The sequence below is a fragment of the Anabrus simplex genome, chromosome 6 (assembly GCF_040414725.1).
Source record: "Anabrus simplex isolate iqAnaSimp1 chromosome 6, ASM4041472v1, whole genome shotgun sequence".
Lineage (NCBI taxonomy): Eukaryota > Metazoa > Arthropoda > Insecta > Orthoptera > Tettigoniidae > Anabrus > Anabrus simplex.
Genome location: NC_090270.1, coordinates 121,510,284 through 121,526,238, shown reverse-complemented (window position 1 = coordinate 121,526,238; position 15,955 = coordinate 121,510,284). Strand labels below are relative to the sequence as shown.

The 15,955-nt window shown below is 37.2% G+C and overlaps 1 protein-coding gene across 1 annotated transcript in view; it reads left to right on the top strand.

Annotated features, from left to right (window-relative positions):
* The window catches only part of Der-1 (derlin-1), a 63,967-nt gene that overhangs the window by 15,236 nt on the left and 32,776 nt on the right, over positions 1-15,955 (top strand). Inside the window, exons 4-5 of the mRNA XM_067149893.2 lie at positions 2,849-2,940; positions 11,020-11,168. Of these exons, the coding sequence (XP_067005994.2) occupies positions 2,849-2,940; positions 11,020-11,168 (241 nt within the window). The remainder of the gene's footprint in view (positions 1-2,848; positions 2,941-11,019; positions 11,169-15,955) is intronic.

Genomic DNA, 15,955 nt, shown 5'->3' with positions numbered 1-15,955 from the left:
AGGAGTTGCCTAATCTTAATTGATGTTCCAAAAACAGTTCGTACATGGTACCTACGTAAGATTTTAGCAATACGATCTGTTGTGTTATGTATGTAAGGTAGGTAAGCAGTTCCTTTTGCATCTTTTTCCTTAACAGACGTCCGATTATGTGTCGATTTCAGAACGCTTGAGAACAAAGCTCTGCTGTAACCGTTGCTCTCAAAGGTGGTTCTCAAGGTGTTAATTTCCTCTTGTAGAGCTGACACTTTACAAATCCTCCTGGCCCTGGTAGTCAGATTCTCACCATCACCCTGCCCAGAAACATGTTATCCTTACAACTCTGTAGATACCAGGTTGTTGCAATTTAGGCAAGCTATCCTTAGTTGGTCGCAGGAGTTGCCTAATTTTAATTGATGTTCCAAAAACAGTTCGTACATGGTACCTACGTAAGATTTTAGCAATATGATCCATCGTGTTATGTATGTAAGGTAGGTAAGCAGTTCCTTTTGCATCTTTTTTCCTTAACAGACGTCCAATTATGTGTCGATTTCAGAACCTTTGAGATCAAAGCTCTACTATAACTTGTGGCAAGTTTATATTGGGCAGACTTCGAGAACCGTGTGTACTCGCATCAAAGAAATACCAAATGTATCACTCAACCAACCTGATAAGTCAGCTGTTGCTGATCATGCCTTAACACCTGGTCATGATGTCTTGTTCCAAGAAGTGGATCTCCTTGCCCGTATAAAGCAATATCGCCAAAGAATTATCAGGGAGGCGGTTGAAATATGTAAACACCCAGATAATTTCAACCGCAATACAGGTTACAATCTCAGTGAATCATGGCTACTTATTATCAGAACCATTAGAGAGTAATGCTTTATTGTTACTATTTGTTGTTTCTAGCATGGGGCTAAAATGGTGTCTCTTTTACATCTTAGGGCACCATTTCAAGTTCCTTGCTGCTTTCTCCTAGCAACCTTTAATACGTTGTTTCTCTGTTGTCTCCTGATGAAGAAAGGCAAGGTTCCTTTTGAAACGCGTAGAGTGTGTTTACAATTAATTACACGGCATAAGCCCAAAATATACATCATGAATAGTTACACGGGCCGTGAAAGTCTAAATGATAATATTTAAAACAAATCACAGATATTGGTGAGCGGACGAGCAATTGGGCTGTGTACCCCTACCACCCATACCCAGTCACTGTCCTTTCACGCATGTGTTCATTGGGGACTGCACAAAATCATCTCACTAGCACTTTTGTGTGATGATAATAATAGGTTATGACCAACTAAGGAGTGTGTTTGAACTTATTCATTACAATGTTTCTTCTTTTCTTCCCATATTTCTGCATTTGTTCTCTGAGTGTCTTTCTGTGTTCTGTCCATCTTGTATATTTTCTTGTAGGTTTCTGTGCAAATTTATTTTTACTTACTAAGCTTCTAAATTTTGATCTATCTTGAATGGTTTCTTCAGTAATATTTCCACTAACCTTTTGTTGTATTTTTTTTTTTTCCCAGGGATAATGCTAGGTTTGGAGGTTTCTTTGTCAGCCTATTGTTATCCAATCTGTGTGGGTGTCTGTAGAATTTTAATTGCCTTTTTTCTAATTGTATCTGTAGATTCCATTTTCATGTTTTGGTCCTAGGATTTTTCTGAGAATTTTCGTCTTATGTTTTTCATTGTTTTTAATTTGTGACCTTGAGGCTACGGCCATTTCCTTCCCATTCCTGTCCCGTTGTCATCATAAGACCTATCTGTATCGGTGTGTTGTAAAGCAAATTGTAAAAAAAATATATATTTGTGACCTTCTGCTAGTTACCAGGGGTTCAGAGGTATGAAGTGCCTCTGGTTTGATGACTGTGTTGGGTCATAATTATAATTTTTCCTTCAGGTAAGAGGCAGTGAGTCAACAGTAGAATATTATAAAGAAAAATTATTATATCTGCCATAACTATTTGGTTTGTTGGTTAGTGCCAAAGGGGCCATTCCACATATCTATGAAAACTTCTGCAAGCATTTTGGATCATCAGAAACTTTCTTATAGACAGCTGTACTGTATTAAATAATTTTATCAGGATTTTTTGACACAGCTGAATTGTGGCATAGTGTTATCACTCTTAGTCCCAATTGTCATAATTTTATCTGATGTTAATCTTTTGTAACAGTGATGATACGTATTTATAAGAATGTAAAATATAGGAGGAATAGTGAACTGTTCAAGAGTGTTTCAAAGTGTCCCATAAAATGTTACGTGATACATTATAACAGACAATATCAAGAAAAGAACAGTATATGTATATATATATATCGGAAAAAGTTAATATTATATAACACAAATGTTTAATGTAAATATGGTATGATGTTAGTTCTCAAGATTCGGGGAAGGTTGATTTTGATGTTGTAACGCTGATGAAGGGAGTTAAGGCTCCCGAAACATGTACATATAAAACAAGGTAAAAATCAAATACTGTAATAATATTGACAGTGCGGATAAACAATCACATGTGTACATTACAGTTCTACTGGGCGAGTTGGCCATGCGGTTAGGGGAGCACAGCTGTAAGCTTGCATCTGGGAGATAGTGGGTTCGAATCCCACTGCCGGCAGCCCTGAAGATGGTTTTCCGTGGTTTCCCATTTTCCCACCTTAATTAAGGCCACGGCCGCTTCCTTCCCAACTCTAGGCCTTTCCTATTCGATTGTCGCCATAAGGCCTCTTAACTATTAAACCATGGAGCTGGACACAGAAAACTCTGGGCCCCATGGATTTAACTTTTGAAGTCATATTTTTATTTCTTTAGATAAGCTTACAGTAATATTTTCATTTATTAGAGAAGTCATATATCACTTGTTTTATTTTTCAGGAGTATTCGATGGCAGACCTGCGGATTACTTCTTCATGCTTCTGTTCAATTGGGTGTGCAGTGTCATTGTAGGCCTACTTGCGGATATACCAGTAAGTTTTGTTTTGATTTTGTTTTTTTAATAGTATCAAATTTTGAAGCAAACTCTGAAGAAACTTCTGGTAGGTTGTATAATAAATTGCAAGCTCTAATTTGTACACATATTTCCTTCGTTTTGATTAATCGGAGTTTAATTATTTATAGTTATGACTCAGTGTTCTCCTTAAGACCTTTTTGATGGGCCCTCCCATTTTTACAGGCCGCCCAGCTAACATAACCTAGGAAATTGCTAGTTACCTAATGTTCATACATATTTGAATCACTGGGTGTTCCAAATTAAAATGTATACACTGTAAAACTGTTTATTTACATGATAAATCTTCATTATATCAGCCTAATTGCCTCAGTTACATAGGAGGTTAAATGTTCAGATTGATTGTCACGTAGTGTAATGCTCGAGCAGTGTCTGGATTAATGTGGAATCGAATGTGAGCATTTGATTCTGCATGACGTCACAAACCGGTATGGCACTCCACAGCAACGGAGTGGTAAGCTCCGGTGTTACACGAGTCTTCTTTTCTTCTACGTCGCTCCGACATAGTTAGGTCTTTTCACGACGATGGGACAGGAAAGAGCTAGGAGTTGGAAGGAAGCGGCCATGGCCTTAATTAAGTTTTCAGCCCCAGCATTTGCCTGGTGTGAAAATGGGAAACTACGGAAAACCATTTTCAGGGCTGCCGACAGTAGGGTTCAAACCCGCTATCTCCCGATTACCGGATACTGGCTGCACTTAAGCGACTGCAATTATCGAGCTCGGTTGCACGAATATGAATGAGTAATAGTCGAGCCTGCTGTCAAGATGGTTTTCCATGGTTTCCCATTTTCACACCAGGCAAATGCTGGTGCTGTACCTTACCTTCCCACTCCTTGCCCTTTCCTATCCCATCATCGCCAAAAGACCTATCTGTGTTGGTGCGACATAAAGCAACTTGTAAAAAAAAAAAAAAAAAAAAAAAAAGCCATAAAACACTAGGAGTTTAAAATACTCTGCTGTGTCTTATTCATGGTAATAACAGCAAAATACAATAGAACCCCTATTTAATGTTTTTACAGGGACCTGATATTTTTAACCTTTAATGGGGGTTTACCTTAAATTGAAGTTTCAGTAGAAAGCACACCTTTTCCAGAGATCTTTGCCTGTATTAACATAAATTTTACTGTCATACATTATTTACACAGTGACAGCAATAAAACAAGAAGATATCTACCCTACACTCTGAAGGGAAATGGCATATGGCTTTTCGTGCCGGGAGTGTCCGAGGACAAGTTTGGCTTGCCAGATGCAGATCTTTCGATTTGACGCTCGTGGGCGACCTGCGTGTCGTGATGAGGATGAAATGATGATGAAAACGACACATACCCTCCGTCCCTGTGCTAGCGAAATTAACCGATTATGGTTAAAATTCCTGACCCTGCTGAGGATCGAACCTGGAACCCCTGTGACCAAAGGCCAGCACGCTAACCATTTAGCCATGAAGCCGGATGCCCTACACACTGTACTGTAGTTACAACTTTGTACGGTTTGTGCTGAATATTACTCCTGTGTTAAACTGCTCCTGCTATCTAAGCAAGAAACCTGTATTGCACTGTAACTAGCTTTGGCTCAAATTCTTCTTTGAAAATAAATAAATGCTTGGGTATGCCCTAACAATAACAGATGGATAACATTACTTACATAATTTTTTATGAAAATGATCAGTGTAAATAATAAAACAAATGTTTCACAATTTAACATGCTTTTTCCTTAGAAAATTCAAGTGATCCATTAATTTTGCCGGTCAGTGTAGTTGCCCACCTCTTAAAACTTTGTCTCCCTCTACATCTCTTGGTACCGGGCAAGTTGGCCGTGCAGTTAGGGGCATGCAGCTGTGAGTTTGTATCCGGGAGATAGTGGGTTTGAGCCCCACTGTCGGCAGCCCTGAAGATGCGTGGTTTCCCATTTTCACACCAGGCAAATGCTGGGGTTGTACCTTAATTAAGGCCACGGCCGCTTCCTTCCCACTCCTAGACCATTCCTAGCCCATCGTCGCCATAAGACCTATTTGTGTCGGTGCGACGTAAAACAAATTGTAATAATAATAATATCTCGTAGTTGGTTAAGAAATACAGTAGTTTTCAATGTTGTTAAGGAATATATTCGCTATTATTGCTGATAATGGTGAGTCTGTGGTTAACTCTTCCTTTTGACGGATTTTTGTCTGTGATTGCAAAACTGCTCCGGTTTAAGGTTATTCTTATAACGTTATGCATGGTTTTCCGTAAAAGTCACGAAAGATACCATACTAGCACAAAAACACATTAAAATCGGTATGAAACAGCAATTGGCTTGTTTAAACATTTTCGCGGATGTTTTCCAAGCAGCGGCTTACTCATTAACACGTATTTTCTAATTCCAATATTCTGAACACCTATATTCAGTTTCATTCTGAGAAATTGTAATAGCATCATCCAGAGGCTTGTGGCAAACATTTTCATATTTCAAAAAGCGTCACCTAACCTAGGTTTACCACGCACGTATTAAGAAAACATATTTCAAGCTGCCTGTAGAATAATGATAACCTTTTCAATGTAAATTTACATGGGAACAGCCTTTCTGAAATTTAACAAGATGCAAAAGAACATAACCTAACCTATGAAATCACTTATGCACACTGTTGTATCTTGAGAAGGAGAAGTATATCACATTCTGATGTTATTTCAGTACCCAGTATTAAAATAAAGCAATCGTTTACTTCAGCCTTTATTTATAAGGAGTCAACAACTGCTGTCATTGCACTTATTGTGGAAACATATTCTCCCGATGTTTGTTTATACCAGTCAGAGTTGTGAGGAGAGCTCTGGCTCATTCAAGATCGACACGCTCATGCGTAGCGAGGAATCGATACAGAATATGATTGATCACCTTCGATATAAACGCTGGGGTAGAGTGTATGTATATTGATAGCAGATAAAAACTCTCCTAAATTTGTCCTTAATAACAGATGAATCAGTAAAAGGCTTCTCATTGTAACCGAAGAATATTGCACAGATCATTATCATCATCATCGTTGACCAACTCCAGTTTCCCAGGTATGGTATACGAGCCCCTTCCATTTTTTTCTCTCCACGAACCATTCTTCGTTCACAATCCGCTCTCAATCCTGACCTCTCTCCTCTACATCCTTCTTCACTAAGTCTGTCCATTTTTCTTTAGGTCTGCCCACTGGTCTCTTTCCCCTGATTTCTCTTTCATACTCCTTTCTTGCTGACCTGTTGGCACTCATTCGTTTCACATGACCAAACTACTTCAGTCTTGCCTTTTGGATCTTCTGGAGTAAGGAATCTTCTAGTCCTACGTCTTCTCTGACTTTTTCATTCCTGATTTTATCCCTCCTGGTTTTCTGGATCATTGTGCGTAGGAACTTCATTTATGCTGCTTTGGGTTTTGAGTTGTCCTTTCTTGTTAATTTAGCAGTTTCCAGGCTGTATGTGAGAATAGGGGTGTAGTATTATTTATATTGCACAGTTGAATATAGGAATTTTCAAAGGACATAATAACATTGTCGTTAAAAAAGGGATTCTCTTCTACTGTACTACAGCGGCCGCATTCGGATTTGTATCTGAATATGACATTTCACTTTAGCCTTAATTGCCCACGCTCTAAATTCCTCTTCTGCCTTGAATCATCCTTAGCAACCTTATGATGTCTCTTTTCGTAGGTTCTTAATGTCCCATAACCAAAACTAATAGAAATAAATATTTAAGAATTTTAACATTTCCTAAACACTAAATGCATGTTTTGCCTTATTGTGAATTACATCAAATCAAATATAAAATTGCATTGCTCTTATGGAATAACATTCGGGACTTGAAATTTCTTCCGTTGAATGTTGCTTTACGCTAAATCGAGGTTACACAAAATCGGGGTTGTACTGTAGTTATATTTTGCAGATAATGTTTGCCTGTCGGATATTACCCTGAGGGAAATAAATTGAAATTTTTGCATATTCATTTTTTATGTAGTATTTCTTGCCTGGCTACTCATTCCTGCCACCCAGCTGACGTAAATTTCTGGGGAGAACACTGTGACTTATATAAGAAATCATACTTAGTATGAATTTAACCTTGAATGAGGTTTATACAGGATGGAAAGTATTCAACATCTGACTATTGGTTGATAATTATTTCCTGGTAATGCTGTTTGTTTATCTAGTCTAGCCATAAATACTGTCTCTCACCAGAGGGCCCAGGACAATTTCCACATACACTTGGGCAGTGTTTTTTCAATACCTTTTTTCACAAAAATGATGTGAACTATTAGCTTCTCAAGTACTTGAAGTGAACACCTTATCATTTGATGATTAAAACTCTCTTTAATGGTGAGTGTTTTCTCATTTGTGAAGTTACTCTTGCTGCAGCAATTGGTATCATACCACTGTGTAGGAGCCTCTTTATTTCAGTTCCCTCTGCTTCTTCAGTTGTAGCATTAGGGTCGGTCCAGTACTCCAGTGGTATAAATCAAGGTCTTCATTAAGTACCCAGGGCAACAGTCATATGCAGCATAATGAAATATCTAAATTGGTGGTAATAATGACTGCTTCAGGCTAGGACTTCAGTGGATACAAGCCATCACTGTTTGAATAATTGCCACTGCCCATTTTATATGAGGTCACCCAACTCTTGTAAGATTTTTCACACTTTCAGTGTCAGAAAATTGTGTGGTACAGAAACCTTTTTCTGATCATCTAGTTTTGTAAGATTTCAATAGCTAACTTCCTAACCTTTACAGACTGTTTTCTTGCAAGATCCACTGCATGCCAAGAGTTAAGAAGGTATACACTTTCACACCGAGCAGAGTGGCCATACATGTTAATGCGCTATGGTTATGGAGCCAAGCTCTGCTTACGGGAGATGAGCATCATGTTTTTGTTTTTTTGTTTAATTTCATCACCTCGGGAGTGTAAGAGTTTTGTCCCTTTATTTTTATGATTTCTATCCTTCCCCTTTCTCCTTTAGTGTACACCATTGTCTTACTCTTTTCCATACTGATTTTCATTCCACAATTTTCAAAACTTTCATCCAACATGTCCAGTTGCCCTTGTACTTCCTCGCAGTTTGTTCTCCATACCACAATATCATCTGCAAACTTCATTACCTTCAGCTCCTCCTCCCCCATATTTTACTTTTGTCTCCTTCACTATTTCATCCATAACCATTATGAATAACATGAATAACAGTGCTTTACATATTCAGTTATCCTTTGTTATAACACCATTGTTTGTTCGGAGCGTAGTTGGCGCAATAAAAAGGGTGTTGTTAAATGGAGGTGATGTTTTAAAACACTAATTTGAATACTTATGCTACGTAGTGATATATTGTACAAGGATTTTCTGGAATTGTATTAATTCAGCATTTAATTTATATATGTATTTTGTATTCGTACAATATTGTGACACATGTTACATGTAAATTTTATCAGTTATAAGTGCAGTCAAGTACATTTATTCATATCTGAAAAATGATTTCAATGCAGTATAATGTACCTCTTACACATAAAGCACTGTACCTGCACATTAAATCCTTTAAAAAAATTAATTTTGGACTGAACTTTACGGATGTCACTGTGAGCTGAAGTAGCTGAATGAATGGCAAGTGAGATGATCATATCTTTTCATTAAGTAAGAATAATTTTCAGAATAACCATGCAAGCAATCTATGCACTCTTCAGCTTCTGTAGTAGCAGTGATCTTCTGATGCACTAGTTCAAGTATTTCACTTTCATTTTCACTCTCACTTGAACTTTCTGGCAGTATCATTAAGTCAACAATGTTGTAGTGGAAATTTTTTGAAATACTGGCTCTTCTTGGTCTACCGCTATGAGTTGTTCTGCTGTGAGAGTTGTTCCTTAGAGTATCTTCTAATGCTTGGACTGATTGGTCTTCCTCAGATGAATCAGCTCCAGTAGTGATTCTGGTGTGGACTAGCAGTTCGTAATTCTAGTAGCTGAAACTTTGTCCCATGCAACTTTGATGTAGAACAGAGCATCCTGTAACTACAAACTGACAACAGAATTCCCATCATTGATCTGCTGAATAACTTTTTTTTCACTAGATACCACCTTGATACAGCACAATAGGGCTGTAAAACTTTTGATAATTCCTGCATCCAAAGTCTAAAGATATTCAATGCATTGAGGAGGAAGAAATTCCACCCTGATGTTGCTTACATTAGATGGAATTTTGTGGTATGGTGCATTGTCAAGAATGAGTAACGCATTGTGATTCTTTCTTATGTTATTGTTGAAATATTTTAACCATGCGTTTCTATTGTTCCTATACTCGATGTAAACTGGTGGGTTAAAATTTTTTAAACACCAAAGTTTAGAAGATTCTGAATCTTCAATACAGAAGAATTAAACCTGATGAAACCGTAACATACCTGGGAGCTACTTTCATTGATGAGGTAAAATTTAATCAGGGTAAAATAATACTGGATCTTTGAAATGACTCGAGAGGTTTTGTTGTCTTCTCCAGTGCACGCCCTGACCAGAAAATAAATATAATCCATGTTTATGGCCAAAGCTTGTTTATTCCTTGCAGGTGGCACCATTACATCAACTGTCACAATTGTTCTTCGAGATAGGGGCCATTGACCTAGATGTTAAGCCCCTTTAAACAACCAACATCATCATCATATTCTTGGAGAATGTTGATAAATTAATTCAAAGCTCTGTTAATGAAATGTTATTTTTGGATACTGATATTCTCAGTAGTATGCTGTATTGTAAGAAGAATGTATGAGGCCTTGGATTAATTCAAGTTACATGTGAAGCCTTTTTACAATACTGTAACATATGTATTTCTTTAATTAAGGCAAATAATTCATATATCAATGTCATACACCCCCTTCAGGAAGAACTTCAAGCTTTGTGTAAACATCTTAGTCTTCTTGTTTCTCCTTGTTTTTATGTCTGTCACATCATAATAGAAGAGACATATAAATTCCAAGGTGTGATTATTTTCAAAATCCTACAAGTAGTTCTTGAGAAAATGGAATGTCTTCAAGCATGCTTCATTCTCCAGTTGTTGGCTGCCCTATTTGAATTAAATCACTAACTAGGTGGTCAAGGCATGTGCTACATACATGAATCCTGAGCTTGTTAATGTACAGAGTTCCTTCACTTTCTTCCAACGGCTAAGTAGCCTATTCACTCCTATGTGCAAGTGAATACACTTTGGTAATATTATATTAGTTATACATCAACACGGAAATGAAAATCATAACCTATGATACACTATGGTAACTCGTATGCTTTAAAAGCAACATTTAATCATTACCACTGAATGTTTGAAATTAAACTAAAATTGAATTTATTCAGTAATAACATAACATGAATAAACAAGAAAGTCTATATTGGTACATATTATGGGGGACAGTGGTTAGCATTACATGTCAGGACATAATGCTGTCCCTTAGGAACCGTATTTCTTTTAACTGTGATGTATTGCATTATTAAAGGTCTTAAATTACACAGTACAGTGTTGTTACAGTATATTTACATGCATGTTGAAGTGAATACCAAGCTGTTTGAAGAAGAAGGTCATTATATGTCAGCAAGCTCAGGATTCACACATAGTGCATGCCTTGGCTGCCTGGTTAGTGATTTACTTGAATAAGGATGTTCATGGCTGGCACATTAAGCATATTTGAAGACATTTTCTCAAGAACTACTTTTCAGATTTTCAAAATAATCACACCAGTAAATTTATAATATCTATGACTCACGTCAGGTATATAAAATAATGTAGTTACATTTAAAAAGAAATACAAAGTTAAGATATGGAAAATTACTGTAAGTTTAATTATGAGCCCCTTACTAATATTAAAAGAACTGAAAACAGATGTTCAGTATCCTTCATGGTTTATTTGAGTTGGAACATCTTGGCTGAATAACCCTGTATGTATTTATGAGGTGAATTTTACCAATAACTCAAATTTTCTAATTCTGCTATTCTCCATGGCAGAATATTCTAAATAATATGCTTTTTTTTTCTGAGAAGGGAATGTAATTTTTATTCTTTCTTGTTTTGTAGGTTCTGATGGACCCTATGGTTCTGAGTGTACTGTATGTGTGGTGCCAGCTGAATAAGGATGTCATTGTTAACTTCTGGTTTGGGACGCAATTCAAAGCCATGTACTTACCTTGGGCACTGTTTTTGTTTAATTTCATCATCTCTGGAGGGTAAGAGTGTTTTAGTTTTGTAATTTTTTGTGGAAGTGATGAGTATGGATTAGTTATTGGTATTGTGTGAAAGCATCTTTTCCTCTTCTCATCTTCTGGTTTCTTTTGTTGTTTCTTTTTGTGCAAGCTAGCCCTCAAATAGATCTTTTTAAATAGTATAGGTGTTGATACCCATGGGGGTTTTCTTACCTGTTCCCCTACAGGCGTGTCCCAGGTGGCAGATAGGGGGACCCTCCGGACTTGTCTGGAGGGTCTGAGGGATATAAAATACCCTCTCGCGGACCAAAAACAGGTATTGCCAGAAAACGTCTTGAGACATTGTGATTGTTACTAGCCCAAGTCAAGGCTTGGAAGTGGAGGCCTCGCCCATACATGCTAGAAAGGCATCCATGGTTCCTCCACATGGGTGATACGCTGGTTCAGGTCGGGCTGGTGATTGAGGTGAAGGCTCACTGCGGGGTGCTAGAACCAACACATCACTTTGCGCTACGTAGGCTGGACGAGCCACGGGTTGGGAAAGGGGCGATCCCAACCTAGGGGGAAAGTCACGGTTGTGAACTCAGTCGTGATAATGTCAGGTGGAGACCACGTGAGTAAGCCTACTGAAGGGGGAACAAACCTGGCTAGGTTCGGGCCAGGGGCGGACCGCTGGCTGGACGACTGAGGGGTGTGGTATCTGCTACGGAGAGCCTGAGTTGCGGGAAAACGTCTGGCTGTATGCCTCACCACGGATGTTGAGAAGGACGCTCAGGACCCTAGAAGGGGTAAAAATCCTATGTTTGATTGAAATGTGGATGCTTATAAAGAACCAATTTCAAAAACTTCGACATCAAGGAAGCTCCAGTAGAGCATATCTGGGAGCAAGCCCAAGATGAAAAAATGGAGACAGAAGTTCCAATTGGACGGGCTGTCGCTGACTCAAAATAAGAAATGGCAACAGAAGCTCCAGTAGAGCAGACTGCTACCACAAGCAAACCAGGAACGTCCATAGAGACAGAACTGAAGATTTCTGCATTGAAATTCAACAATTTCATATCAACAGACCACCTCTCAACAGTGCAAGGGAAGAGAGTGAGGAAGAAAGCCAAGATAGCAGCTGGAACTTGGACGGAGAAGAAGCTGTACCCAAAAGGCCAAGGTCGGGGGATAGTACGCCATCAATTTTGACTAAAAAACCATCCGCCAAGAAGCAGAAAGAAGAGATGGTATGTCCTTTTCGGAAAGACTAACTTCAATCAAGGTAGCAGTAATACCTAAAACCTTTCCAGATGAGAAACTGAAGGAGGAAGATGTGAAGGAACTTTCATCTGCTCTGAGAGCGCAAATGAAACCGCATTTTTTTTTTTTTTTTTTTTACAAAAAACAATATGTATATGAGTTTCCACCTTATCAATACAAATTTATTTTACATTAAGCAAGTAAATATAGTCAAGACTAGTTTCGACCCCTAGGGGGTCATCCTCAGTTGACAAGCGTTAAAAATGTATTGTTTACAAAAACATCACATGTAGTGGTAAAAGCTTAAATTAATTTGAACCGATCATTAATGTTGGTATGTCTGGTACATGATTGACTAGTGTGCATCATCCATGAAGACACATATTATTTTTTATGCTACTACCATCCAATTTTTTAGGTTATACAATGTGGAATATACATGCATTTATGCAACTCAACAGTGGCAAGTTTAACAATGTACATTTAAAGTTGGTTCATAAATTACACATTGGCTATTGATTAGGACATTGGTTTGAACACTTTTGACTAGAATATCAATGTAACACCTTACTGGCATATATCTTAGATGCTAAAATCAGTTTGTAAAGCCTGTTACTCTTGATTGAGTCTTAGTATAAAGTTAAAATTTTAAATGAAAACTATTTACTTAGTATAGGCATTAAATAATGCTGTTAAAATGGGCGTAGTGGTAAAAGCTTAAATTGATTTGAACCGATCATTAATGTTGATATGTCTGGTACATGATTGACTAGTGTGCATAATCCATGAAGACATATATTATTTTACATGCTACCACCATCCAATTTTTAGGTTATACAATGTGGAATATACACACATTTGTGCAACTCAATAGTGGCAAGTTTAACAATGTACATTTAAAGTTGGTTCACAAATTACACAAATTGGCTATTGATTAGGACATTGGTTTGAACACTTTTGACTAGAATATCAATGCAACACCTTACTGGCATATATCTAAGATGCTAAAATCAGTTTGTAAAGCCTGTTACTCTTGATTGAGTCTTAGTATAAGGCTAAAATTTTAAATGAAAACTATTTGCTTAGCATAGGCATTAAATAATGCTGTCAAAATGGACATCTAGCTAAAACAGTGGTATATGTATGTCATATATGCCTGGTTAAAAACACATTACATTAATGTTATTGATATGTGGTGCAACATGTACATTGTTTTGGAACAAATGGGGTTTACGAATTTTTCATAACAGTCTTAGATATAGTGTTCTAATAAAATGGGTCCGTAAAAATATTTATATGTACAAAACAGTTAGCATTTTAATAATCCGCTGTAGATCGGGTAATGCTTAGATATATATCTGGAGATATATTAGGCAGCTACTAATGTTGGAGTTATTAGAAATATTAATGGAGCATGTTTTCCATCCGTATGTCGTGATGTTTCTGGCTGGTGACATTTGTCAGAATGTGTTGAAATTATGCGTCTTGATGCACGTTGATTTTATCGTGGAAGCGTATATGTTGTAAAAACAAGGTACAGTATCTGGAAATAGAAATAATGAGTGTGATAATGGTGTGGTATGAAAGTGTAATAGTAAATCGTATGTCGTTTTACTTACGTAAGGTGTTGGAACCGTGCGTTCTTTGTAGCTGCCTGTTGGGATCTGATACGTGTTGCTCTGAGATTGTAGTTAGCGGCGGTAGAGGGGAGGTTTGGGGGGATGGGTGGAGTGTTAGTGATGGGAGTGGGGTTAGAGGGGAGGAAGTCTTGGAGCGGTTGATTTGAACATATAGATTTTTGTTTACTTATTCTTTTGATGTAGAAATCTTTTAATAAGGGAATTACTGCATGAAAAAGAATATTGTTTCTGTCTATACTTTCATTTAGGTTGGAGTTCGGGTTCACGTATTTGTCTAAATTTATGTAAAATTCTTCTATTATGCTGAGCAAGGGACTTTTCGGATTCATACTGAGGTTTTGCATGTCGTTCTTAATGTCCGTGAAATTATGTTTTTGATCGTCAATGTGCTGACCCATTGCTGAGAAATGTCTGTGTTTGACGGCGTTGACATGTTCATTATATCGTATTAAAAAACTTCTACCAGTAAGCCCTACATAGCTGGCTCGGCAGTCGTTGCATTTGAGGCGATAGACTCCTGAGTGATTGTATTTATTTATGTTATTAACTGATTTGGAATTGTATAGTATGTTGGTGTTATTGCGTGCAGTTTTATATGCTATTTTTAGGCCTTGTTTTTTGAAGATATTTGTTATGGGATGTATATGGTTATTGTTGTAAGTAAACAGTGCATATTCTTTTTTATTTTTGGTGATTCTGGTTAACTTGGTTTTAGGTTGGTTTTTGACTTTGTTGATGATCCGGTTTATCATTTCTCTTTTATATCCGTTTATATCAAGAGTAACAGGCTTTACAAACTGATTTTAGCATCTAAGATATATGCCAGTAAGGTGTTACATTGATATTCTAGTCAAAAGTGTTCAAACCAATGTCCTAATCAATAGCCAATGTGTAATTTATGAACCAACTTTAAATGTACATTGTTAAACTTGCCACTGTTGAGTTGCATAAATGCATGTATATTCCACATTGTATAACCTAAAAAATTGGATGGTAGTAGCATAAAAAATAATATGTGTCTTCATGGATGATGCACACTAGCCAATCATGTACCAGACATACCAACATTAATGATCGGTTCAAATTAATTTAAGCTTTTACCACTACATGTGATGTTTTTGTAAACAATACATTTTTAACGCTTGTCAACTGAGGATGACCCCCTAGGGGTCGAAACTAGTCTTGACTATATTTACTTGCTTAATGTAAAATAAATTTGTATTGATAAGGTGGAAACTCATATACATATTGTTTTTTGTAAAGTAATATCTATCAATACGGAAATGAAACTTATAAACAACAATGAAACCGCAGTCGGACGGATGCCTTCCAGGCTTCCTCAAGTCTCCAAGGCTGGAAAGTGGAGCAGTGGTACTGATCTGTGCAAATCCAGAAACTAAAAGCTGGCTGGAACAGACAGTGGCCAATTGCAACCCTTGGAAAGGGGAGAATTTGGAGGTAAGAGAAGCCTAGAAGGTGCTGAATACTACAAAGGTCATCACTAGGGCCCGGATTTTTAGGTTTTAAACTATTTTATTCCTTGCTAGTTAACTGCAGTATTTTAACTTACTTATCCATTTCATTACCAGTGGAGTAAATTACTCGAATCTTATAAAACCTAAAAATAACTAAATAAGACGTTAAAATCTAAAAAAACTAAATGAGCTATTCAAGACAGTATTACGTTATTTTGAAATAGAAGTACCAAATATTAATGAAATTGAATGATTTTTTTTAAATAAACATTATTCAAGACTTTTTGAAATAACTTCATGGTTTGGAACTGGAAGTGGTTTGTAAGTATAACTAGTGCGAGCGAAACAACGTGATACGATACTATTCCACTAAGGTACAGTACAAATCAAGAGACAACCCACTAGCGTTCACTGACCTGTATCTAGCAGGTACAAGCCCGCCTAACTTGCCAGC